The 27,543-nt window shown below is 47.2% G+C and overlaps 2 protein-coding genes across 2 annotated transcripts; both read left to right on the top strand.

Annotated features, from left to right (window-relative positions):
• Positions 1-453: 453 nt before the first annotated feature.
• LOC149359914 (uncharacterized) lies at positions 454-7,815 on the top strand. The gene is made up of 5 exons (XM_089567755.1): positions 454-552; positions 1,143-1,297; positions 5,074-5,147; positions 6,124-6,210; positions 7,670-7,815. The coding sequence occupies exons 1-5, from the start codon at positions 454-456 to the stop codon at positions 7,801-7,803; spliced, it is 549 nt and encodes a 182-aa protein (XP_089423881.1). The 3' UTR covers positions 7,804-7,815.
• Positions 7,816-14,780: 6,965 nt separating this feature from the next.
• Positions 14,781-25,527, top strand: LOC149359913 (uncharacterized). The gene is made up of 5 exons (XM_089569159.1): positions 14,781-14,885; positions 17,323-17,480; positions 20,986-21,059; positions 23,005-23,091; positions 25,397-25,527. The coding sequence occupies exons 1-5, from the start codon at positions 14,781-14,783 to the stop codon at positions 25,525-25,527; spliced, it is 555 nt and encodes a 184-aa protein (XP_089425285.1).
• The last annotated feature ends 2,016 nt before the right edge of the window (positions 25,528-27,543 follow it).

The following is a 27,543-nucleotide window of genomic DNA, read 5'->3' as shown; positions in this document are numbered from 1 at the left end:
GACATTGGCAGTTTCGCGCTCAGCACGCCGACAGACCTCCTCTGTAAGGGAGGAGAAGCAAAGAGCTAAGGTCCGCCAGGGCAGAACACTCCATACCCTGCCTGGCCGCACAAGCGGGAGGCCCTCAGCACCTTTTTCTTGAGCGGCAGCAGTGAAAAGGGGGATCTGTTGGCGGTTACGCAACATCGGAGACGTAGCCTACGGCTCACCGATTAAATGTCGCTCCTTCTAAGGTATAAGCGAGGATGATACTCTCCAAGTAAAAAAAGGATGCCGAAGCTTGCGACAGACGCTTTATCAAGATGCAGGGGGGCTGGGCCAAGAAAAAGCGCTTTCGCTTGCTTTATAAAGGCCGGGTTTTCTGCGGCACAGTCCAGGAGCTTTCTTTGGTCTCTCTCTCGAAGCACACACAGAACAGGCGATCGTTCCGGGCAGAGCAGCGCTTACAGCAACATGTGGTCTCCATTGGCATTCTCTTTTCTCGTCGTCGCTGTGAGCGCGGTCAACTACGAGCTGAGGCCGGAGCTTGGAGAGTACCAGAATGAGGCCCAGGTGCGTATGTGAACCTTCAGCTCGCGCATTGTCTGTTGCGTGCAATACGGTGCACAGTGTTTGGTACGGTGATCTAGTGCACCATGACCGGTTTTAGCGATACAGTATTTGACGAGCATCGACTCAGCTACCGTCACTATCAATGACTGTGTTGAGGGAGGGTACAAATTGCACCTCAGCTATGCGATAGCGTTACTGCAATGACCTATACAGAAATCTTGACAGCATGCTTGTTGCAGTAAGGCAGCCTCTTTGAATTTAATACGACTGAGATCAACTTAATCGTGAGTGGGGCCCGCAAACGTATTGCAGCGCCAACTTAATCGCAGAAAGGAAATATAAAAAAAAAAAACAGAGTAATTTTCTCGGCACTATGATCTTGCTGGGACTTTCCCTGCCTAAATTTCTTTATTGACCAGAACAGACATACCATTAGTAAGGCGGCTTTACTCCAAATATATCACCTCTGACCAGGAAAAACAGCGGGAAACTTATGTCTGCACAAGTGCTTATTGCTTTTTGGTTAGTGTTGTCCTGCCAGTAACATGCATAACTGAGTGTGCGTCCGTACTCGTCTTGTTTGCGCGCAGTGCTACCCGCTCGAGTCGTACTGGTACGTGATCTACCGCACGTACGATCACGACCCCTACTTCGGAGACGGCAAGTGCACCTACTTCAGGCAGACCAAGCCCCTGGTGAACGGCACCGCCGAGGGCCACGTTAAGGACAGCAGCGGCGCAGTTGTGTAAGTATATACCTACCGGCATGATAGGTGTAACGTTAAGAGATCGGGAGCAGGCGGAGTGGGTGAGGGAACAAACGCGGGTTAATGAAATCTTAGTTGAAATCAAGAGGAAGAAATGGGCTTGGGCAGGGCATGTAATGCGAAGGCAAGATAACCGCTGGTCCTTAAGGGTAACGGAGTGGATTCCAAGAGAAAGCAAACGTAGCAGGGGACGGCAGAAAGTTAGGTGGGCGGATGAGATTAAGAAGTTTGCGGGGATACGGTGGCCGGACCTGGCAAAGGACAGGATTAATAGGAGAGACATGGGAGAGGCCTTTGCCCTGCAGTGGGCGTAGTCAGGCTGATGATGATGATGATGCTGGCATGCAGGAATCGCTACGCATAGCTCCCATGCATGGTTGATTTGTTTTCTACTAAACTGATATTTTCGCTACTGAAGACCCAGTTCTTGTATCTGGCTATTTCTTGAAGTGACACATTATACCGTTCGAAGAAGAAAAACATTAAAACGACGATCCAGATAGCTGACCTACACTTGAATTCCTGATCAAGCCTCACTGAAAGGGTTAACTGACAGAGGCTGCTGCTGCCTGCCGATTTCCCCTTGCTGCATACGTGGGAATGACCTGAAACTGTTGCTTTCAGAGTGTTCGCGAACCGTAACGCCGCGTGCGCGGTGAGAATCTGCCTTTCGGGTCGTCTGTCACATGTGCTAATTATTTTTACGCGCCGCTGTACCACTGAGGCCTAATGAAACGCGAGCACCAAAATAAGGATTTAACAGTTATAAATTCAAAACATGCGCGTTTCACTTCCAGCTAAAAAACACGACGACCGCTTTTCGTGCTAAATGATAATACACTGGAACTGTATTTCTGCTTCGGCAGTTAAAATTTTCGTATTTTTGTGTCCGCCTTTTATTTCACCTCGATGGCACAGTTTGACAGCTGATTTATGAATGATTGGTTTGGTTTGTTGGAGTTTAACGTCCCAAAGCGACTAAGGCTATGAGAGACGCCGTAGTGGAGGGCTCCGGAAATCACGACCACCTGAGGTTCTTTAACGTACACTGACATCGCACAGTACACGGGACTCTAGGATTTCTCCTCCAAAGAAATTCAAACACCGCAGCCGGGATCGAACCCGCGTCTTTCGGGTCACGGGTTCGATCCCGGCCGCGGTGGTTGAATTAGTACTTCGCAAAACCATTACCATAGACATGGATCAGGTTGGTTGTACTGCAGCAGAAAGTACTCAGGTAAATATTTTATTTTGTTCACAGGGGCTTTTTGCGTTTCTTTCCTCCAGAGAAAACATCGAAATTTATTTAACCCTAAATGACCCCTGACAGAGTATCACGCATGGATTTCCGTTGCCTGTTTATTCATAATCTCAAGTGCCATTTATAGTTTGAATTATTATTTTCGCAAAAATAGCTTTTCAATACAAAACTGCCCACAGTAGCTTCGTTCGTAATCCGCTTGTTTAGGCAGAATCAATAATGCGTGAACTGTGAAATTCTGTTAGCTACCACGCTTGCCAAATTAACCCGGCCGTCGTCCAGAAGCTGCGCCGAGCCTGAAGCCGAACTTATCCGAAATATTCCGAAACTTCCTAGTTGAGTGGAACTCAGTACAAGAACACTTCGTCTTCGAATGGGATCCGAACCAGCGATGGTGAGCTTAACCGAAACATTACGAAACTTCCTTTTCGAGTGGAGCTCAGTGAAAGTACACTTCATCCCCGAATGGGAATCGAACCAGCGGTGGTTCGTTTCACGATGCCTCAGACCACTCGGCCATCGCCGCAGTTGTTTTTATATATGTTTACTTCATGAAAGAACAGCAACAGCATGGACTCTCGAGCCTTACATTCTCACGCCGTAGTAATTAAGGGCATCGCTCCTCGCGCACATTAAAATTCCTGGAGACGTGCACATACTTCGAGAAAGGCCCTCTTGCATTGCTTGTTTTAACTGGTAGCCTCTCGAACTGTGCGCTGGGTATAATCGAATTTCTGTTCGTTCTGCGGCGCAAACGTTCGTAAATGTCGCTAAGAGCGGGCGAGCACTACGGCGTTTCAGAGAGCGAAAAGGACCTATATATGTATCGGCAGCGCGAACACAAAACAGGAACAAGAAGGAGAAGAAGGTAAAGAGCGCTGATGACCTTACGGGACCTTAAGGGACGTGGCGGATGCAGCGAGAGAGGTTAAAAAAAAAGCGGCTTAGTGCGGCGACACTTAAAGCACCTGTTGCGACAAGCGTGACTAAAGCCTACCACGTGCTGAAAAGGAAGAGGCGGGGCCAGCACGCGTTACAGGTCGTGGTCGCCTGCATGACCGCGATCATATTTATTGGAGTTCGGTCAAGAGAGGGAGGGAGAATGAATTTTTTTAAAGAGGGAACAGATTAAATGCTTAAAAAGATCCTGGGCACAGGGCACCAGAACGTCCTGGTTGTCTGATTGGTCTACAGTCATTGGAAAAACTTTCCAGTGATTCTCAATTTGTCCGACGCCAGCCAGGTATTCCACGTATACTAGGTATGCAGGGGAGAGGAGAGGGGAAGAAGGGATGCCGGAAGGCTACTGGGCACTGAAAGAGACAGTGCTTGAGATTGCCACAGGGTGAAGGACATTTGGGGCGGGAGGAGTCATACCGCTTGCGAAACAGGTGCAGGAGAGCTGGGTCTCACCCTGGACGCTAAGTTGAGTCGACGTAGTGGTCGACAGAGCGGAGGCGACTGGCCGAGGCAAAGGTCCCAGCGTTCTGTGCGGAGTGTTGTTGTTGTTTACCTCAGTAAACATGTGCGGAGCGTGCTGGCGTGAACTCTTCTTATTCTGGAAGCCGACAGCTCTAGTCATGCGGTTCACTACGCACCAGAATAGATGAAGGGAGCCAAGGGCGCTGTCAGCTAAGAAAAGTAGTTGATAACGGAGGCTGATCGAGTGCAGCTACCACAATCTGTGAGCCGTACTAGAATGCACTGTACCTTTCCTGCAATGCATTCCATGCTTACATCTACTCTCGACGACGAACTATAACTGTCATTTTTTTTTTGTTTTCGCTTGACGCAACCGGTTTCAGGATTTTTCGCCCATGAGCGCTTTCCGTTTTTCTTGATCACGCTTAACTCTAAGGTGAGGCACCCTATTCATGTGACGTCAGTTGCTCGGCGCGCTTATGAAGTCAACAGTGGCGGCGCAATAACATGACAGTCTCATCGCATCGCAGCGTCTCAACCATATGAGCGGGGTAATGAGGTGGTGAGGAAAACCCGATAATGATCCCGGGACGGGAAGGGGGGGGGGGGGGGGGGGGGGGAGGGGGGGGGGTTGCACTGACCCCCTTCCCCACCTACTGCAGCGCCTTCCAAACCCTTTGAATGAACATTGGTTTTGAGGAAAGGAAAAGGCGCAGTAACTGTCTCACTTTTCGATGGACATTTCAACAGCCCCGAAAGCGAATGGGTGAAGAAGGGAGCGAAAGAAGAAAGAGATGACGTAGTGGAAGGCTCCCGATTAATTTCTGTTCGCACCAATTCTTGGCCGATCCCCATATGTGGGCATATGTGCTATTGTACGAGGATAACAGCAACAATTTCTACCAACTGGGGAACTTTCACGTACACTGACATCGCACAGTACACGGGAGCCTTTAGCGTTTCGCTTCCATCGAAACGCGGTAGCCGTGTGCCTGAGTAGATCCCCGATTGCTTGTCATACTTGTGATTTACTTGTGATAATAATGTTCTTTATTTTTTTCTTATCGCACAGGGACTTTAAGACCGAGCTGCTCAAGTCGGAAGGCTACAAATACTACAACAAGCTCAACGTGACCGTTCTTTCCGGTAAGCGTACCATCCCTACAAGCAGCGTTCAGCAACTCGAAAATTAAATGACGATTTCACCACTGGTAGTAAGGAAAATCAGAGCTAGCTGGAATGCGACGAAGATTACACACAGAAAAAATGCAGCCCATGCAAGATGCCCGTGCAGGGTCCGTGGCCCTGCACGTATGCGAAGTGCCTACGGACACCAACACGCCTTTCCGGGAACCTTCGCTCCGTTTGTTTCGGAAAAGTCAGCGCCAGGCGTAAGGCACTGGCTATGTGCACAAGGTGGTCATGTGATCACGCCCCCGTGGTGTGAAATCTCGTACGAAGTGCTTCCTCCCCCTCTTCCCAACCCCATGTGTGTGCCTGTGATCAACCCAGACAAGGAAGATATTATTAATGCACTCAGCACTGTCGCTAACACACGGAAGTTCCATTTCCAGTTGTGTACACTTGTTGGAACGTGACAGACGCGGTCGGACTTTCGAGTACGTCACGGAACTCAGTGACAGGACGCCTAGGCAAACCACGTGGCCCTAGCAGTGCGGTGCAAAAACGTTTCCATCGCCGCTATACCTGTCTTTTTTACCATCGCAACTAAATCTTTCTGATTACCCCCCCCCCCCCCTTCCCCCCCCCCCCCCCCCCCCCCCAGCGTTTCAAACGCCTTTTAGCGCTATACTTCTCCTAGTTTCGACTCTTGCGGGACATGTACGGGCTGGTTCACGTCCGCAGAGCTGTCCAAGGGTGCACAACTCTTTGTGCTCAGAGTAAAGCCACTGAATTCCGTCTCCGGGGCGGCTAGTTGGTCTGGCGTAGTAACACCACTCAGCAAGCATAAACAGAACAGTACGCGGAGCGCTGTTAGTACTGCCCGCTCACTGTTGTGTGTGGCATCGTTTAGCATATTGTTCCACAAAAAAAAAAAAAAAAGTTATACGCTGAAGCGCCACGCTAATGAAACTTTGTCGCACTATTTTTCACATTCCAGGACCGAAGAAGGGCTTCAACGCCCACGTATACACCGCCTACTCCGACTGCAACGAGTGCAAGGTCTACAGGCACCCCTACGCTGGCGGTAAGGGCTCACATATTAGGAATCACTGTTGAGCTGGTTGGTTGGAGTTCGTACTGGTTAATAGGCGTAATGACAAGATAGAATACTAAGGACAATAGGACGCCATCCTGGCACCTCTTAATCAACATATGACACTAATAGACTACCATGTTTTACAACTAGCATTGTATGAAAATAAGCGAGTAATTACTGATTGATCCACCCAAGGCAGCCCATACGGCTACAGAGGAAAGTTATACAGCTATCAGAGGAACTGGACGGGGTTCGAACCCGGGACCACCACCACACCACGGCAGTCGCTCTGCCAACTGAACTAATCGGGACAGCAAGCATTTGGTAGGACGAGTGTTAATTAGTCAACTACTCTAAGTGGGAACGGTTTTGGTGAAAATGTAGACGGCGGAAGAGATTGAGGATGAAAAAGAAAAATAGCATATTCGGGCAGATTCTACCAATTGATTCTAAGTAACAATTCTACCAAAGGCGCGACGCTGCTTGCCGAAGATTCGTAAGCAAAGGCAATGTATTGGAGTGCCTTGCCTGGGAAAATTTATTTCAAAGTCGTGGATGGGTTGGGTTGCCGTTTACTACGCGACATTACCGTATATTTTCTCACTCATCTCTGTCATGACCTGAGTTCATTATTATTATTCAAGAAAGCTGTGTTTTACTTCTATTCTAGTTTTAATTTACGCCGATGCAATTACACCTGGTCACTCAAGAGAGAGAAATTTACGTTACGTTTCTCTTGATTTTGTAGCGGAAGTACGCTGTGTTTACCATACATCGACTTTCGCAAACGGCCACCCTGTATGTTCCCTTAAGCATGTAAAAAAAGTCCCAGGGTTTTAACTTGTTTAAACCGATTATAGTGCGAAAGCACGGGCAGTATTAGTGGACGAAGAAGTCGGCGTGCATTGCACAGCGAGAGAGTGGATTACATTCAACTACTTATATAAATCCCGTCAAATTCAGCTATATGTTTCCAAATTCGTACGATCCGCATTGTTCACTCTGCGGTGAAGTGGCTGACTTATGCCATATGGTATGGGCATGCCAAAAAAAACCCAGCTATATACCAAGAATCAATAACCCGACAACTGAGGGCTGGGAGGCCGCGCTGTCTAGCTCACATTCGGAAGACCAGATTTTGCTGTTGAACCTGGAAAGAGCGGCGGCAAAAGCCAATGGGCTCCTGGAATGAGGGCCCGCCCAACCATTCTATGCATTACACGTTTCTCTATCTCTCTCTCTCGCTCTCTGGGTAACAGTTTAGCTACCTTAGCCTATAGTGCTCTCTCGCAGCGGCCTGCGAAGCTGCTCTGTTCGCGCCCCCGCGGGTTCGACTCCCAGTCGTGGATATCGATTTGATTTTTTTCTAAGCCTAACGTGGCGTAGCTGTTTTTAGGCAACGCCACAAGATCCAAAGATGACGAGATTCTCGGCCGTTTTCTCGCAGAAACTGCCTGCTCCCTGGTGGTGCCGGCGCACAAGAAGAACTACCTGACCCACTCCTGCAAGTTCATTTTCCACCTCCTCTGCGGCGAGAGCTACCACACCGTCTACGACGACACCTGCAAGACCCAGCACTGAGCACGTGGGCGCCGCCAGAGCCAGTCGTTGCACTCATGGAACATTTACACCGCCATTACGCCTCAGCTTGGTCTCTCATGGGAACATAAAATAAAGCCTGCATATACTTGCTGCCACGCCTGTACGTTTCGCTCTTTCCTTAGTTCGTGGCGCCTGCATGCAGGCCCTGTTGCGTCACGGGAGCGGAGTAGACTTAAGGAGAATCAGGACTGGGTATACCACTGACGGAGGGTGACGACGCCTGACATGCGCATGATCGCCTACCCCTACACGGGATGAGGTCGCCTACAAAAATTTATTTGGACAGTTTATAGACTGTGCATAGAGTTTTGTCTTAAAGTCCATAGATATTGTATAGAAAATTTTTATAGACTAGTTTATACGCAATACTACGGACAGTATACAGACAATCTATAGAATTATGGTTATACGCTTTTAGTACACTTTTTTCAATAGACAATCTGCAGACTATGAACAGACATTGTTTAGAGTGGGCTTAAAGACAAATAACTAAGAATAACGTAGCCCTGCCCGCACCGTCTTGCGACACAACGGGCCCTATGAACAGACAAAAGGAAATGTCTACAGGAAGGCAACAGAGTTTATAAGGAGTCTATACACCATTTTTATAAGGGTATATACCAGCCAGATACCTCGCCGCTAGGACCATTACTTTGTGAGAATATTGTCGCGTGGTGGTGACGGCAGTCCTGACTGGAAGACAGTAAAAGGCTTTCAAAAGAAACTCTTTGGTGGGATGACGCGCCCCCAAAGAACTGAACGACTGCGACGATAGCGACAACCGTGTTCGGTGATCGTCGAAGAACAGAATCACCGCCGCTTTTGGCCGCGTTCAATTTTTAGCCGTGAAAGTGTGCCAGGTTCAAGCCGAAATCTCGGCAGCCCAAGCGTATACCGGTCCCCACCACCACCATCGGAATCACTGGAGCCCAGCTGCGCCGGGAACAGTAACACACAACCACGCGAAGCGATTCCGCTGGGGCGCCGGCTCGTATCTCAAGCGAAGGCGAGCTCTTCGAAATCTCGGACCGCGCCTTGGGTCCATACCCACATGGGTTGAAGAGCACACAGGCAAAGCGCGGCAGTCACCTATATAGCTTAATCTCGAATAACGTACAAGAAGTTGCGCGCGGCTACAAATATTCCAGCTAAATATAGACCATAGTTGCATCTGTCGTCGCAAACAAAGCTACGTACCGGCGGTCCTGAGCACGGAAAAACAAATATCACAACGCTTTGGGGTTCTGTCTGTTGAGTTCACACAGCCTGACGTTTCAGTGCATTCGACTCGTGAAACAAGACAAATCATTTACAATGTAAAGATTACCGGAATCGCGAGACTCATACGCTGAACAATCGGAAACGAAACCGGATTGGTGACGATTTGTAGTTATAGACCAGATTCTTTTACCCTCACACGCAGGCTGCTAGCGCGCCCCTACTCTCGACACCAGTCGCCATCTATCGGCGCACACGGACCGATGGACTGCGGGTCGCGCCGGCGCCGAGCGTAGAATGCATGTTTACGTGTTCGCTTCTGTCGTTGTAGTGCTTCATCATAACGTATGAGGGTGTGTGCTGTGCCTCACTACTCACATTTTCCCTCTACCAGACAGTACTGCGGTTATCTTGCGCGCAGTTAGTCGTTAACGTGACATCTCCGAGTTTTTTTCCGTTCATTTGGATGCAAGTGCGGCGAGGCAGTGCGCGTCTGTCTCGTTGTTTGTGCCCATCATGATGATATTGATGATTAGCGCTCGTGTCCTTTCTTCTCCCTTTCTTTGTCTCGTTTTTCGCGCTACGTTTTTCAATGATGATATTCTGCTGGCTCAGGATTCTAAACGCTGGCACCGCAGCGGCGACGCTGCTCCACAGAACCGCTGGTGCGGCGGCGCTGCTCAGGGAAATTCTGGAATAGTATCGCAAACAGCTAGGATTTTTCCCGCGGAGTAGTCGGCCAGGTAGCGTGCGGACTGGAAACCGGCACTTCTAAGCAGATTTCTGCGCTGGCGTGTCGTTTGTTGCCGTCTTTTACGTGCGCTGTCATCTATGATAATTTTAGGCGCAGGAATGTGGATTTAGTGATTTTCAGTGGTGTAGTAACTGGATAGGCGAGCTGCAGACTGAAGGTTGTCCCGATGAAGCGCGTGTTTTCGCTCACCTCCTTGCGCTGAGCTTGCTCTAGTTCCCATTAAACACATTTCATGCACAGGATTGTAAGCACGACCGCTACCGATTTCAGTTCCTCTTTCCGCACGCATGTCATAGGGATCAAAGGGGGGGGGGGGGGGAGTAAAGGCTTTACCGTAGTGTCTTTCTGCTTTTGCTATCTACCTTAATCATGCGAAAATGCGCGATTTTAATACATTCATTCACACTTAGCCAAACGCCTATGCAACGCTGTCACACGCGGCGAGAGCTACCGAATAAAATGAACGCGACTTCGGACCTCAGAATTCGTGAAAGCTGGATTCGCTGCTAATATCTATTCAAGCTTTGATAATTTGAGGAAAAGTACGTTTTTATGCGCCAGATTGCATAAACCATGACAAATTTTGTTTTTTGTAGGCGCTGCGACTCAGTTAAGCTCACAGCGGTAATTTGTTTAGATAAACTGGCGCACCACGCATGCGACAAGAAAGCCCTGTTTGTGGGTGGTACTTTATGGCCGAAGGTTTAAGAGTGCATGGGAATTGGAACTGCAACCTAGCCGCACACCAAATATTTGATATTGAACAAAAAGTTTTTTTTTGTTTTGCAGTGGAGCACCAGGACGGTAGCGATATAAGCAGGAGCGCGTTCTAAGCGTCAGCACAATTCACGTGAATGTCAAACTAAATGTCATTAAAACGCATCAGTGTGCTCCCTTTGATAACGTGAATACTTCCTGCAACACAGCCACGCTGCGGAAGTATGCTCGGCAATGTTTTTTTAGCGCCCGAAGCGCGGCTATATGCAGGCGCGGCCGCGGAGCTGCCGCAGCCCCGCAGTCCTCAAAGAAACGCCCGCACCGCGGCGCACCAGTCGACGGAAAATGGCCGCGCCCAGGAGCGGCTCTGGATTCTGGTCTATAGTGCGCATGTCAGATACGTGCGCCACACTTTGAAATTTTTACTCTGTTGAGTTGCCCGCAGTCTTCCTTCAAGTGGGAGTGATATTTGCTTCTTGAATTTATTGCACCTCCCCCTGTTGCACTCGTTAGAGCCCTTCAGCGCTTATTCATGCGCGCCATGTGAACTGCTCTTTCAAGGTACTGAAAGAGCACCCAGTGCAACGCAATGAGAAACGTCCAAATGAGCCTAAGCTAACGGTGTGCAGATGCAAGCGAAACAAAACAAACCATATACCACTAAGATTTTGTATTCTTTAAGGCGGAGCTTAAAGTGTCCCTCCAAGTTAATCTTGCTTGTTCACGACAGTATTTTCAATTTTAGTTTAAATATTTACCCTCTCGCGTATATGTACTTAACTGGTGGACATATATGGCTGCGAAATTTTATCCAAGTTCACGATAACAGCACTCGGATTCGAGAAATACATTCTGATTAACATTGACAAACCGAAAATTTATTCAAGTCTGACAATTGGATATACTGCATGGCTATACACCATGTCAGGATTATAAGCTATAAAGAACAGCGGGTTTTAGTCACCTGTAACCACCAAATGATAGGCTATATATAGCCCTTTGTGACATGTGTACGCAAACAAGATCTTGTGGGGATTGGCCGGCACCCGTGCTCTGGCCAATCACGAACCGTTCTTGCGTGCGCCTACAACTAACTCTGTCCCAGATACGTAGGTGCCAGGTCTGAGTTCCAATAGCACCGCGTCGGTTTAGTTAGGCTAATTGACCTTAATAAAGGCCATTACTCGCTTACGAATCGTGAAGCCAACCGCGGCCTTAGAAATATTAGAGGCGCCCACGTTATAAAATGCTCACACAACTCCTAGCACTTTTCCGGTGGACGTCCGTTGTCCGGTATAACCTCGATGGACACCAACAAAGAGAAAGACGGAAAGATGTTTATAAGGAAAAACTGCTCGGGAAACCGTGCCGCGAAGTTTCTGGCTGGGTCGCGTTACATTCCGACTATACTGGTGGAAAGAGAGAATGAATTCTTATTGCAGAAAAGGAGACCGCATATGATAGTGAGTGGGGTCCTCAGCTCAGGACTCTAGTAGCTTAGGTCGACGCTTTGGCGATGGCGACTAGCGGGTGCGCTGGTGGTGGTGGTGGTGGTGGAAAACATTTATGTACGGATACACTTAAAGTAGTTATGCATGAGCTGGCCCAGAGGGGGCCAGCCCTTACAAGTACTAGGTGGAGGTCCCTAGTTCGGGACCCCAGTGGCGTCGGCCGCCGCCCGGGCTCGCGCGACCAAGGCCCGTTGGGCCTGCAGGTCAGAGCAGCCGAGCAGGGTCGCCTCCCAGTCCTCCCGGGTTGGGTTGGGGTGAGGGGGGATAGCAGGGTTGGAGGGGCAGGCCCACACCATGTGGTAGATGTCCGAAGACTTCTCCGCTCAGTGCGGACAGTTGCCCGAAAAAGAAGGGTCACCTCCCTCTGCTCCAGCGCCGCTTGGGCGGCTCTGGGTTGCCGGTGAAACAGGATATGAAATACCATGCGCGCTGCGTTGCTCCGAGGTAGAGTCATTTCAGCCGGTCGCTCTGTTGCCGAGACTACCCTCGGCACCAAGGAAGATAAACTATAAAATGCTTCTCTAGTGCAACATAATGCCGATCCCATAGCTTCTCTTACACTTTCAGCTTCATAAATGCTGACCATTTCGAATACCATTCGCAAATCCCAAAGCGGTGGCAAGTCTTGTCTTTTTTGTTTTAATCATGCGCGAATGCTGCATTTCGCAACGTGTACAGTTGGGGACTCAGCTGTGAATACACAAGCAACCGACGCAGTCACCCAGTAAGAAGAAAACAGCCCGTGTCGACGGACAGCCCGTGTCTCGCTATCAAGAACATAGAAAACGACAAAACCGGTCAGTGCGCCACTTCAAGCCGCGCCCATATTAAAAGGCCGCGCGGGTGGCGCAATGCAGAGAGCGCCGTGTGGCCAACAAGAAGCCGCAACTCAGGAATACATGTACACGAGGCATGGTGCATCGCGGCAACAACTTTGCTCTGCACTGGGCAGTGGAAATCAGCATACTTAAAAATTCAGGGGGCACTTTGGCTCTCTAAAGTGCTGCAAGGCGAAAGCGTTTCCTGGCGCACTGTTTGTTTTTATTTACTTTTTAATTTATTTTGTTTTTTTTTTTATTTTTGCTCCTTTTATTTTTGCTCATATTTATTGTTTTTTATTTTTATTTTCATATCTTATATTTATTTTGTTTTCATTTTTGTTTATTTTCTTGTTTTTATTTTTATTTTTCCTTTCCTTCACTTTATTCCTTTTATTTTATTTATGAAACCCATGCATTCACTAGATGCGCCTTTATTCATGCTCGAACCTTGAGCCTTCGTGGCGGAGTGGTAGCGTCTCCGCTTCAAATGCCGAAGGCCCTGGTTCGATTGCCACCCTCAGCGCAGTTTCTTTTTAAGCAGTGAAGCCGAAAGGCGGACAAATCTGCCGACACCGCTGCCGACGCGTCTGCTAACGACAGTATGAGGCATTAAAGGCTTTCGCCTTAAAAGATAGGGGCCAAGAAGTCTCGCGCATGTATACGTGTGTTCTTCCCTGCGTGGCGTCTATTTGTTGGCTGCACCAACTAACCCAAGAAGCCGTCGCCGCGTTTCGCGTTTCTGCTTCGCTGCACAGAGAACCGTGCATGGACGAAACGCTAGAAGTGTAGAGTGACAGCAGTCGTTTGAAAGCCAAGGTCGCCGTCCACAGCCGGTTGACCTACAAAGCCAGAGAGCAAACCATGAAGAGCTTGTGGTGTCGCTATGGTGTGCTACCCCTTGGTACCCACAGGTCAAGGTCAAAGGTCAAACAATGGAAAATTTGTTTGGCGTCACCATCGTGCGATAACCACGCGAAAATGACTCGATGATGACGTCAATGCGTTCATTGGCGTTGGCGTTGACAACGGTTTAGACTTCGATGATTTTAAGAAAAAGAAGTGCGCATAACTGGCTCCATGGGTCAGTGGACGCCTGAATCGCGCTTTGAGAGAGATGTGGGCTGAATTCATGAATGCGAGCGCTGACAACGTTGTGGCAGACACGCGGCACTGCTGCAATAGGCCGCTGCGTTCACAGGGTGAGCAAACTCTCGCGATCAACCATTAACTGCCACCTTTCAGGTGGCAAGGTGGGCGCGGTGCCTACCGAGTGTCCGGAACGCACTTCACGTTATACAGACGGCGAGCTGCGTATAGTTGCCCGATAGCGCCATATCTTTCGCTCTCTAACCAGGTTCAAAAGTAGTTGGACCCCTAAATATTTTTTCTCTTTCTCCCTCTCCACACTGACGACTGCACAGTCCGATTCGCCGCTCGCTCTATCAGCGACGACGAGGTCGAGAGTGGACTGGCTTGGTTCCCATGAAGTGCAAGAGCAAAGAAACAAACACGCAACAAAACGTTGAATATCCGTAAACTTCTGCAGTGGATATCCGGTGTAGTTAAGAGATCACTGACCCTTTTACGGGCGTCTGGCGGCTCGCTTGTAGACGGGTGTATGCAATCGCACTGATGCTTCTCAATTTCTTTTGGCGCTTACCTTCGGCTGTCTTGTAGGTCTTTCTACCTTTTTTTAAATTAATGATTTGTCCCTGTAGCGTAGGCAGTTTCACTTTCGGACTTAAAAACCGAAGCTAAAAGGCAAGATAAGCGCACCTACAGACAGAAGCGAACTGCACATGCCCCTGCCCCAGGACCAGCTCTTGTTGTTGCCTCAGAGTAAACACCAGATCCTATAAAAGGCGCATCCTCCAAGACACCCGACCTTGTCGTCTGCGTCTACTCCACATCCGGGCATTCCAGGCAGGTAGTACGATGTCGTTCAGTTTCGTCATAGCGGTCGGCTGCTTCGCAGTGATTGTGAATGCAGTTCACCACGAGCGTAGGCCTGATCTGGGAGAATTTCAGGACGAATTCAAGGTATGTGTCTTTGACTATAGTTCACTTCACTGATATATACAAAAAAAAGTCATACGCATTATGACGTGCATGCTATGATTTGAGTATTAAGTGCAAAATGCAGTGGTGCTTTGAAATAAGCTGGGCAAAGCATGCTTTTTGTGCCGTTTTTAGAATGCGGTCATCCTTTAGTCGACGTAAGGGGCTGATCAAGGGCGTTACAACCGAGGCATCGAGGGCACTTGACACAGGCGGAAATACACTTTTAAATCGCCCACAGGATTTCCTTTTTATCAATTGTTAGAGATGCGGTTATTGCTCAAGGCTGCGGGCTTGAAATGAAAAGGAGCTGTCAATCAATGCCTGTTTATTCACATTTCTTGCGATGTAAGCAGCCTTTGTTTTTCGTATAGTGTGCTACGTTTCCCATTCTTTCTTTCGTCGTGCAGTAAAACGTATTTTTGTTTGAAATTTAGAATTTTTTCCTGTCGTTTTTTTTTTTTTATTTTACACGATGGACAGGCAATTTGTCTGCATAAAACCGGTACCTGAGACCAAGTTCTCGGACTTAACCTGCCTCTTTTTTCCCGACCACAGCATAGAAGTGAACCACATCTTCAGAAAAATGTTTGCTGCTGATATAAAACAACTACAAAGATTTCTTTAGATTGTATATAGACCGTCCTAGACTTCTGTTTATAAAATCTATAGTATGCCTATGGACAATTGCTAGAGTTTAGTCTACCGACAATTCAAATCCTACATACAGTCTATAGACAATCCATGTATTTATGGCCATACACTTTTACTAGACTTCTGTCTGCAGACAGCCTATAGACCGTGAACAGACAAGAAATATTTATAGGAAGGCAATAGAGTCTATAAGAATTAGACTGTCTATGGACAACTTTTCTAAGGAAAAGAAAGAATAATGCTTCACATTAGCCAATCTAAATATCTAGAGGGAATAAAGAAAGGCACTACTACGTACGTACCTATGTATTGACGTGTGTGATGTGTCACATCTCTTCAACGTTGGCAACTTTAAGCATGTGAGAGTAGAGAGGTCATGCAGAAAGAAATGCAAATTGAAAACTGTGAGGTTTAACATCCTGAAGCGACACATGAACTGTGAGGGAGGCCGTTGTGTATAGGGCTCAGATTAACTTAGACCATCCAGGTTCTTTAACGTGCGTTTACATCGCACAGTCCATGTGCTGTGCGATGTCAGTGCATGTTAATCCAGAGCCCACCACTACGGCGTCCATCGCAACACGTGTTGTTTCGGGACCTTATACCCCATTGTTTGCAGCTTGAATTTGTCTCTTTATGAGTCCTACTGCCGCATGCTGTGAGTTCACAATGCTGAATAGATATGCCTTGAGCAGGGGTGGCCCTGTCAGGATCTTGCAGTGCCGTTATGCATATGTGACAACACTTCAGCGCAAATTGAACAAAAAATGAAGGTTAGTGTGAACGACCAATAAATATAAACGACCGCCCAATCAATCGCTCGGCCACGACGCTCTTTTACGTATACTGCGAACGCAACGCTGTGTCCTATACCCTATAGCATGGCTGTGTCCTAACATGTGCTGTGTGTCTTTAGTCCAATATAGTTCGCATGTTAAAAAGCGCAACCAACGTATGTTTGCTTTGTTTCGCTAGTGGTTGATTCATAAAGGCACCGTCATTCATGGAAAAACAGTACCGGCTACATAACTTCAGAGATAGTGCTCTTTTGTGTCTGTCATTCCTCGGATGACATAGCAAAAAATGACATCCGGGTACATGGAGAGCGTACGGACTTTTTGCCAGGCATGTCGTACCCAGCAATTCTGGACAAAAGCATTTTCCAACAGGAAAGAGTTTATGAACGCATTGTTTTCATATATTGTAAGATTTCACTATAACAATCAAAATATCCGCAGATATCCCGTCGGGCTTGCATTTTCTTCCTATTAACGTTTTTGTTACCGTCAAAAACCTCCCCCCTCCCCCCCTCCTTGCTTTATATATACGGTAGCCTTAACAGATCGACGCGAGTGATGGAATTAATGCTACGCATCGGAAGAATGGTAAAAGTACTATACAATATTCCAATATTCATTTTTTTTTGCCTAAGGATGCTGGACATTCCAGTTGTTTTAGCTGATCCCCGCTGCCGAGTTGTAGCTGCCACTGTGAGCTCTTCTTGCTTTTACTTCAAATATAATGTACTGTAACTATAGGGGCACCGTGGCTCAACCCTAAAATTCACCATTTTTTCACCTCCCACCGTTCCACAGTAGAAAGTGAGCGATGACAGATTTCGTACGCGTTCAAATTCGGCTTCAGCTACCGAATATCGAACCCACGACCTAGTGCTAGGTGGTACGAAACACCACAGCGGCTTTGGCATGCACCTTCCACGTGCATCGGTGCACCACTGAGACCCAAGCGCTGCTCGTCGTTCCAGTGCTTCCCGTACGAGACCCCGTGGTTCGCCGTGCTGAGGAACTACGAGAGCGACCCGTACTTCGGCGGCAAGGCCAAGTGCATTCGGGTCACGCAGACTACTCCGCTGCAGGGCGACGTAGGGGAGAGTACCGTCGAGTACGCCGGAACGGAGAAAGTGTGAGAAACGACTCGCTCTCCTCCGTATACGCGGCCGCGCGGTCAAGACGGAAATATCACGCATATGTGCACTCGCGCACGTTCACGCGATTAAGTGGACTCTTCACATGGGCCGGGTACTTCAATGTATTTAGAGGAAACCTCAAAGTGCTAATGAGTATATGATGATGATGAAGTGGTTATTTATTGAACATTTGATATGGAAGGTAAAAGAATGCAGCCCCGGCATCTGCTATCGCGACTGGAAGCACCTGAGCTGGGGCAGCGAAATAAAGGATAGCAGGCAGAGAGTAGAAGTGAAAGAAAAGGAGTGAGGGGACAGTAGAAAGGACAGGGGGAGGGGTACACTTTCAATGAATCTATTCACATATCTACATGGTAAACATATATACAGGTCGCACGCGCGTGAAGATCTGGGAGATCACTGTTCAATCACACGCGCACGACACAAAGCACAAAACAGCTGGAGTGTGGGCGTCCAGCTGTTCATCGTAATGGGTATATCCCCATAAATGAAATCTACTGCATCCTTGGGGGTTCCCCCAAAATACATTAAAATACACTGGAATAACACCGTTCCTGACCCGAGTTGTGGATAAGTTTGGCCTCGCCCTAAATCTGATAGACGGCCTGATTAGCTTATCCTAGTTAGCACTAAAAAACGTCATGGTTGTCTTAGTTTGTAGACAACTGCCCCGTAAAGGTCATTAATCGTGCTGGTACCCGGACCAGGACTATTTATTCTTGAACTACGAAGTGTCTGTCAACGCAGACAGCTTTCGTTTGTACCCGTTTGGCTAAGCTCATGTGGATGCCAATGAGAAATTACTCCCAATAGGCCGGTTAGGGGGAGCTATAAATCAAACCCATATTAACTGCAGTATTATTTTCCAGATAGACGCGGAAAAAAACTCTTCTTCGACAAATGTGATCATATATTAAAATCTATAGTAGGATACAACTTCAAGAAACAGCAGTTGCTAACACTGGGCCGTGGTCCGCGGCGTCCTGTATTACTCCGCTGTCCAAACGCAACAGTAAGCGTTAAAGGGACAGTGAGGAGAGCTCTATTAATATTTTTTTTTAAAGCAAAATCCGATAGTTCGGCATTTCATGGTTTTGTTGCCACTTAGCGGGCAGCGAAAGATGCATTTATTTCTAAGAAATTTGGATTCGAAGTTGAAAAAGTTTTTCCCGCCGCTCTGATTCAAATTTGGGATTCTCTTATGACGACACAGGACTAAGTGACGTGAAACATGACGTAACGCAGACTCCGTGATTTCTGGTAGCCCAGCAGTGCGGCCTAGCAGCAGCCGAAAAGAAAGCTACCGCCGGCCGCACGTTGAAGGCATCTATCGGCTATTGCGGCCGTCGCTTCGTTTACGGATCAAACAATCTAGGTGTCAAAATTATAGACCTCATAATTTTTTTCCTGTGATAAGCTTCATATTTAGGTGAGAAGAAACCTGTAAGCAGCGGACTACTTTTTTGTCGTGGAGGATTTCTGTGCGCGGAGGCTGAATGTGGGCGGAGCTTCACTGCAGACTTAAGTTGTATCCGACTATAGCGATATTAGAAGCACAATTTCACTTGAGGATATTTTTTTCGTAAAGAATTGCTGCTAATGCAATAACTTCAAATTTTCGATGGTGTATTTATACAACTTTGGTCCTTTAAAAGAAGTAAATTTTAGATTTCTGTAAGTTACACTTCTTGCGTCTTTTAAATGTGATGAAACTGACGTCTCAAATTAAGCTGCACATGAAATCTGCATACGTCACGTGAAAGGGTCCTGCAAATATTATTTACGAAGTGCACAATTTAGAGTCAAGCGTGATGTGTCAATATTGCCCAGTATAAGCCTTCTAACAAGTGCGATTTAGATAACATTGATACCTAATGCATTGCAGATGTCTGAAAAAAATGAAGCCTAAAAAAAGTGAGCATATTGCAAAATTTGGTAATTGTCCTAAAAAATTAAGGGCCTAGATAAAAGTACTGCTGCTACCAGTAGTAGGTGCAGTGTGCATAAGGGAAAACGAAACCGAAGTGAAAATGAAAGTTACTCAGGGTGCAACAAGAGGTTAAATAAATAAATAGGTTTGGTTTATGGGTTTTAACGTCCCAAACCGACTCAGGCTTTGAGAGACACCGTAGTGAAGGGCACCTGAAATTTCGACCAACTGGGGTTCTTGAACGTGCACTGACGTCGCACAGTACACGGGCCTCTAAGATTTCGCCTCCATCGAAATTCAACCGCCGCGGCCGGGACCGAACCCGCGTCTTTCGGGTCAGCAGCCGAGCGCCATAATCACTGAGCCACCGCGGCGGCTAGATAAATAAATAAAAGTGCTAGCCCTGTATGGCGCATTGTGATGTGTTAGTAAGCGATCACTTCGGAAACGTGCACGCTTGTCATACATATTCAATTACTCTTTCAATCCATAATAAAGCAGTTTACTGTGCTCGCTGGAAATAAACAAGCAAAAAACAGCAAAACATTATTGGCTTCGGTCCAGATTGCAGTTTTCATCTTTCACTGCTACACAGTACGAATTGGCACCAAGGGATGGGATGCATAGCCGGTGGGGGGGGGGGGGGGGGGGGGGGGGGGGGTGATGGCAGAAAGGTGAAGAGATGTGATTAGAAAATACGCTGGGTTAAGGAGTCTGTGGCTGGCGCAGGACAGGGTTAATTGTTAAAGGGCAACTGCGTCACTTTTTGAGAATTTCGCTATATTCAAGGATTCAAATCTAAACAGGGTGTAGGTGAAGCATGCCAAGTGTTTTTTCACTAGCATTTAAAATAGTGACGTAACCGACGATTAAATCTTGCGCTTTTCCTTAAAGCACCAAATAGTGACGTAACCAACGATTAAATCTTGCGCTTCTCCTTAAAGCCCCAAAAGAGTGCCGGAAAGTTCAGTGTGACGTCACGGAAGGTGTGATTTCAAATTACCGCTGCCATCAGCCACACCCTGCCGAGCCTCGTTGGAAGCCGCCAAACAACGCTCGGCGGGCTTTGCCTTCGATGGCATTGGTTTTTTTCTTTTAAATTAGGCGTTTATGCATTGGGAATCTACCAATACCTTTGATGACGTCATTATAGCCTCCCCCCCCCCCCTCACTTGGTGTTGTGCGCTGCGGAGAAGCTTGAAGCCCGTCGCGATTTCAATCAGCAATTACGTCACCATTTCAAATGGTAGCCCAAAAGGACTTTGCATGCTTTACCTGCAAGTTTCACAGATTCGACCCTTTTAAGCTCGTCGATTTCTAAAACCTACGCTGTTGCCCTTTAATTCGAGCTCACGTGTGAGAGGTCTTCATCGAGCAGTAGACCCAATTTGGCTGATGATGATAAGTGAAGCCGAACATTCTGTGTTTTCACCAGACCGCGGAAAAGGTATCGGTAATGGTGTCCTTTTCTTGTGTTTTTTGCGTGGCTGCTTGGCCCTTTCTGGACGTTGTTCACTACGATGTTTTATTCATCTTTTTTGTATTTGCAGGAAAAGCAGGTTCACCTTGACGCGCACTGAAGGATACCATCACAAGAACGCCGTGAACGTCACGTTCTTGGACGGTAAGCACTAGTCACGAATAGTCATGAACGGGTGTGTTTGTCTTTTCAGCGCAGGCTGCCAAATAACTTCACAGCGGCGGTGATTTTTGCGGGTGACCTCGGGCACAAATGTGAATCCGGAAAACCGAATACTCGCGATCCTTACGGATCTTTTATATCCGTTGAGTTTCTATGCTGACGTCAACTCAAAACCCGCTTGGCTGGTTATCCTCCCGGCCAACATTGTTTGCCAGCGTTATAGGCCTGCGCTCACAACAGGGCACACCATGGAAACTTTGAGCGAGATGCGTTGCATCTTGCTGCCGACTGTGGACCGTGCGTTTGCCAGTGACGAAGTTTTGCGTCTCCTTTAAACAAAATCGAGTCGTGAAACAAAGGTGGGGAACATTTACATGCCAGGTGCGCATTGTCCACAAAAAGGTGATTCGCCCGCGATTCGGTGCTGTCTCGGCCCTTCGCTGTTTTAGCATGGGCGGGGCAGAGGTTCTCACGTGGTATGTGTGCCACGAACTGACGCGTTTTGATGGACGTCCGCAGGTGCGCGGTTTTCGAATGGTGCGAGAAACGGCCCAAATTTGTTGAGCCACAGATAATCGCGGTTTAGAAATTCTAAAAACTGATATAGCTCTAAGGGCCGGCTGCATATCTCTAATCGCGATCAGGCGCCTATCTATACAAAAGCACCGAAGTTTGGGCCAGTTGGTATTGATCCATCTTGGAAACGTAGTAGCACGAAAAAACGAGGACAAAAAAGACTCAGGTACGACAAGACATATGCTGCACTTCCAACTGAATTTTTATTGCGGAAACCAAAGCTTAAGTACAGCGCTACTATCGTCCCGTGGCAATCAACCGCAATGGTCCAAAAACGCCAGTTCATTATCAAGGAGAGACAAGGAAAAACTGCAAGAAGATACGATGTAAACGTGCTCTTCTCCGCCCCAAGCAAGCTATCAAAAGTTTGTCCTATGATGGTTAATAAGAAAAAGCCGATTTGTACTATCAACCACCAACTAGGTTTCACCCGTTGCACCACTAAGGTACAGCGCTCCGCTCACTTGCAACAGAGTGTACATAGGGCAGACTGGACGTTGTTTTAATGACAGAGCTAGGGAGCATCACAATCTGGTGAAAGAAGGGAAGAGCGGTCATTTTGCTATCCACTGCCGGGACTGTAAGTGTAAACCCATTTTTCGCAAAACTAAGTTTCTTGGGCATGGAAAGGATAGGATGGCAAGAGAGATTATTGAGGCATATCACATTAGAAAAGCAGGTGGTCAGTGTGTTGGCACCGCTTCCTTGTCTCTCCTTGATAATGAACTGGCGTTTTTGGACCATCGCGGTTGATTGCCACGGGACGATAGTAGCGCTGTACTTAAGCTTTGGTTTCCGCAATAAAAATTCAGTTGGAAGTGCAGCATATGTCCTGTCGTACCTGAGTCTTTTTTGTCCTCGTTTTTTCGTGCTGCTACGTTTTCAAGATGGCCTATCTATAATAGTGAAAAAGTTAACCTCGTTGTAACGAAATGATTTATGACAAAATAATGTATATAACGATGTAATGAAGATTCCCCTTGTAAGCTCGGTTAACACGGGCTAGAACGATGCTACGGCTCTAACGAAGTAGTCTCCGGGCCCTTTCGACTTCATTATAACATGGTTAACTGTATAAGGATTTTGTTAATCGTTGTACTTGTCAACATGAAGCGCGTGTTTTCTGATGTCCGCCAACACTGGTATTACCCTGCTGCAAGAAGTCTCTCTCTACCTCAAAAAAAGTATTTTTAAAAGTAGGTAACGGGCTTCCCTGAAACGCTTGGTATGTTGTACCTGATATGGGCTGCTAGTTACACCCATTTGGATTTCATTCTCTTCATGTGGTGTCCACCGTACCTCTTGGATGCCTGGAACAGCATCGTTCACGCTGTTTTCAATTTCGGTGCAGGTCCGGGACAAGGTAAACAGTTCCGGCTCTTCAGCATATACTCGGAATGCGACAGGTGCAAGCTGTACAGGAACCCCTACGCCGGCGGTGAGTGTGTCCACTCCTCACACGTTTCCTCCTTATCGCTGACCCTTCCAATCACACTTTTTGCGCTCATATTAGTGACAGAAAGGCATGTGCAATAGAGGCATCATGCCGATGAAAAAAAAACTGCTGGTTTATCGGGTTTAACGTCCCAAAGCGACTAAGGCTATGAAGGACGCCGTAGTGGAGGGCTCCGGATATTTCGACCACCTGGGGTTTCTGTACTTTGTACAGAAAGAAATTCCGTACGCGCTGCGACAGTCCTCAGTAATCTGCAACTTACTGTTTCTGAAAGGCCCCTTTTGTATATCGCTTGGTGACGTATTCAATTCAGTGCGATAAGTTGAAAACGATAAATGGCAGACATGGAAGGAAATGCTAGCTTCAGGTTCGATTAGTCGCAGCAGTGATTTTTAAAGCCGCAGTTGGGGGGGGGGGGGGGGATATATCAAATTTAAAACAGACTGCGAAAAACACAGTCAACGAGCTGGCTTTATGGAAAAAAAAATATTCTAAAACGTAACGCTGCAAGTAAAGTCTGATGTCAGTTTTTTATAACTATCTTCATGCAATCTTCATGAAAAACGTCTGTGTCCTTAGTTCTATGCGGCAAAATGAAATGCTATCGATAATTCGACTCGAACTTAGACTTACTCGTCATGGGTTGTGTGCCATTGCAAACCACACGTTTCAATGTAGATCAATAACGCTTGGTTTTCTGGACACCCTGAAGTTCTATCTATGTATGCTATTAAAACAATGACTGTTAAAACGTCAGTTCGGCCTCAGCGCTACGGCGTGCCTGGGATAATATTCATCATGCAGATAGCGCTCAATTTCTTTCAGACTAGCTCAGTGTGCGCGAATGCACTGAAAATATTTAACTAGCGCACCCATGAGCAGCAATAAGCAATAGTACTAGATGCCCAAGTATTTGCGCATTCGGACCATGTGTGCTCTATATCGTTTTGACTTAATCCCGTCGATGCACACATCGTCCGGCTTTATGTTCTTACAATCATGCTGCTACAGATTCAAGAGGATTTTTTCTAGCCTTTACAGATTTTTTAAAAACTGTGAGATATACGTCAGTGTGGCTGTTGAGCATAATATGTACATCGAGGCAGACTTTACGTATCTCATATGGATCGTTAATAAGGGAATTAATTAACTTAAATTAACTAATAAACTTTGATTTTCGCTTTTAGGGGAAAAGTTATGATGAGAAATTGATGGCCGTCAATGTCAAAGTTGAGCTTTGTTTTTTATTTTTTTTAATTGGATATATGAACTTCAGAAATACGGCTATGAGTCAGAAATACGTATTTGAAAGCTCGTTTAGTTGGCTTTCCCGCATTAAACATTTGTAAAATGGCGTCTCTCACCCTTTGCATGCATCGAATGCAGGCTCAGTTGGTGTATTCGAAGATGTAGAAGTTAACTTGATTTCGCCACACGCAGAGACGACGCCATTTTATAACTAGGTAATGCGAGAGTTTACTCAGCAAGCTCTCAAATGCGTATTTTTGATAAAAAAACATTAAAAAATGTTTTTTGCGGAAAGTAAATGGCGCAGTGTCTGTCTCACATATCTCGGTGGACACCTGAACCGCGCCGTAAGGGAAGGGAGGAAGGTAGGAGTGAAAGAAGAGAGAAAGAGGTGCCGTAGTGGAGGTCTCCGGAATAATTTCGACCACCTGGGGGTCTTTAACGTGCACTGACATCGCACAGCACACGGGCGCCTTTTGCGTTTCGCCTCCACCGAAACGCGGCCGACGTTCGATATTTCGAACCACATTGTCGATTAATAAAATTTAAAAACAGCGCTCACCTTCAGTGTTGACGGCCACTAATTTTGCTACATAACCTGCTCCCTAATATAAAAAAGTTTATTAGTTCATTTGATAATTAATCGTCTAATTATTAATTCATAGGAGGTACCAAATGTCCGATTCGCTGCACAATCCAGCTCTAACAGACCGCACCGACGTATTTTCATAGTTAAAATATCACCGTTTATGTACACAGTTGGTCAAAAGTTCCCAGGCCACGGGGTCTGCTTTAAAACGTTATAGTCGGGCGCCAAAGGACTGTGTAAATCTACCAACGTTATCAGAGGTGAGAATGATGTTTTACTACAGAGTACAGATATATTGAGCTTCGGGGGCGTCAAAACTACCCCTCTGCATGGCTCAAAAGCAGACCCTGTGGCCTGGAAACTTTTGACCAACCCTGTACATACGCTGTAGCGGCTTGTAGAAATAATCACCACCTTTCCCTTCCGTCCATTCATTTTATCTCACAACAGAGAACGCCTGCAGCCTCTTCGTGCCAATGAGGCTGAGGAACCAGATCGATCCGGCATGCCAGTTCATTTTCAACCTACACTGCGGCGCCGACAACCACTACCCCCTCCTGGACGACACCTGCCCCTTCTGAGCACTGTACCCGTGCTGCATGTACGCTCGTCCCCGAAGCGCACTCATCAAATACATGCGTCCTCGTATCTGGAAATCACGTACAGTTTTTCTCGTTATCAGTCCTACCGTACGCAGTCATCTCAAGGAGTCGCTTACATGAGATGGAATCTCAGAGTGCCGATCCATATCAAGCGTTCTCATTAGGCGCCAACGAACGAATGAATGAATAAACTTTATGTCGGTATTCAGTTAAAGCTCCTTGTGTTGCGTGAGTTACTACCACTTCATAAATAATGTGCGCGTGAGTGCATGTGCTGTCAGGAAAGGTGGAAAAGTCCACAGAGACAGTAATTGCCTCACAGTGCGTTGAGCACCTATACCCCCGTGCCAAGGATGTGAAAATGAGAGTAAGTGTATCGGCAGGATATATGTTTCACAAAGAATTAATATGCATCCTAATTTACATAATGTCCAGCACTGCGGTGGTTCCAGAGTCCTCCGAACAAGGGCCTTGCGTCCAATATCCGACGACAGGTTCCTATAGGCCAGGGGTTCTCAAACTGGGTTCCGCGGAACACAGGGGTTCCGCGGGCTGTCTTCTTGTGTTCCGCGAGAACCCTCACTGGCCCTGACCCGGCAGCTGATATGAGACTGGCTCTGAGTGCTGCTGAGCCACGCTTTGACTTGCTCTCAAAAGGGAAGCAGTACCACCCATCACATTAGTATTTGTATTAATCGGTGCAATAAACATTTAACTTTTGCAACTCTCTCTTTGCAAAAATGCACTCGACAACATTGCTGGTAAGTGAAGGCGGGGGGGGGGGGGGGGGGGGGGGGGGGGGGGGGGGGGGGGGGGGGGTTCCCTGGAACTTATTGAAGGCTTTTGGGGTTCCTCCAAGCAAAAAAGTTTGAGAACCCCTGCTATAGGCCTAATCATCCTTCCTCCAAGGACGGTCCGTTCGCCCGCACATCACGTGTTCATACGCCACTAAAAACTGGCCTGCGATCCCAAGACGTCAAGCAGACGCGACGCACCAAACGAGCAGACGACGCGCTGAGTGTACCACAGTTGCCAGATCATTTTAAAGTGTTTGGCAAGGCTGTCGAACCGGTTTTTCCTCCCGACCCATGACTGTGCGATTGAATGAAAGAAAAATTTTACTGAACTGCAGAGGAAGTCCCGCAGAGTGGGTGCAGCCCTTTGTCCGATTCCTTTACACTTCAGACCCGGCGGTCTGAAGTGTAAAGGTCTTGCAGCGGACCACCTGGCCCGCTGCAAGACCGAGAACACCATGGGCAAGTGCCTGGACGAGTGACATTTGCTCATGGGTGCAAATGCGTGCAGCATAACATGGCGAATGACCCGAGTTCGTGCACACTCCGCCGAGCGTGACCGCATCCCTGAAATTCTAAAAACTGGTATGGCTGTTATTAACGGCCCGCTAAAATTTTCAGATTGCCAACCGGGCGCCTAACTGTAATCGTTAAAAGTTAACAATTAGAATTTAATTTAAAACTGACCGCAGTCTGATACAACTCAAGAACAAGGCGGGAAATACCCCTTAAAGGAGGCCCCTCAACCAATAGCGTCGACGCCATTGACTGGAGGGTCTCACTTGCAAGTGACTCGCCGCCTCGTTCTTGAGTTAATTGTATTCGACAATATATGCAGTTAACGTCCCTTGTTTTTAGAAGTCCGCCACCACTGGTGCTACTTTACCACAGAACCCACTTTTATAACTCAAAAAGCCCGTTTTTAAAAACTGCTGGCGGGCTGTTTACCTAAGTATGCAGGAAAGACTGTCGCCGAATCGCTAAAGCTTGGTGGCTGCCCACAGCATTCACGTTTTTGCGCAGTCAACATCAATAAGCATTGCTTTGCAACAACCCGCTGTCAATGCATACACGTGCTACGTACTTCTTAAGGCGTCCTTCCTTGATACTAAAATCAGAGAACTGATGATGTGTTAAAACAGCAGAATGTATCACAAGGAAAGAAAAACATAAAGGCTGAAGGCAACGTTTAGAGATCATG

The sequence above is a fragment of the Amblyomma mixtum genome, chromosome 2, assembly GCF_055824585.1.
Source record: "Amblyomma mixtum isolate Tamu chromosome 2, ASM5582458v1, whole genome shotgun sequence".
Lineage (NCBI taxonomy): Eukaryota > Metazoa > Arthropoda > Arachnida > Ixodida > Ixodidae > Amblyomma > Amblyomma mixtum.
Note: the sequence above shows the minus strand (reverse complement) of the source record. Positions and strands in the feature narration are given on the sequence as shown.

Coding starts and splice junctions, on each gene's coding strand:
- LOC149359914 (XM_089567755.1), top strand. CDS start 454: ATGTGGTCTCCATTGGCATTCTCTTTTCTCGTCGTCGCTGTGAGCGCG. Junction 1,298..5,073: donor GACAGCAGCGGCGCAGTTGT/GTAAGTATATAC, acceptor CTTATCGCACAG/GGACTTTAAGACCGAGCTGC. Junction 6,211..7,669: donor CAGGCACCCCTACGCTGGCG/GTAAGGGCTCAC, acceptor GTTTTCTCGCAG/AAACTGCCTGCTCCCTGGTG.
- LOC149359913 (XM_089569159.1), top strand. CDS start 14,781: ATGTCGTTCAGTTTCGTCATAGCGGTCGGCTGCTTCGCAGTGATTGTG. Junction 14,886..17,322: donor AATTTCAGGACGAATTCAAG/GTATGTGTCTTT, acceptor TCGTCGTTCCAG/TGCTTCCCGTACGAGACCCC. Junction 23,092..25,396: donor CAGGAACCCCTACGCCGGCG/GTGAGTGTGTCC, acceptor ATCTCACAACAG/AGAACGCCTGCAGCCTCTTC.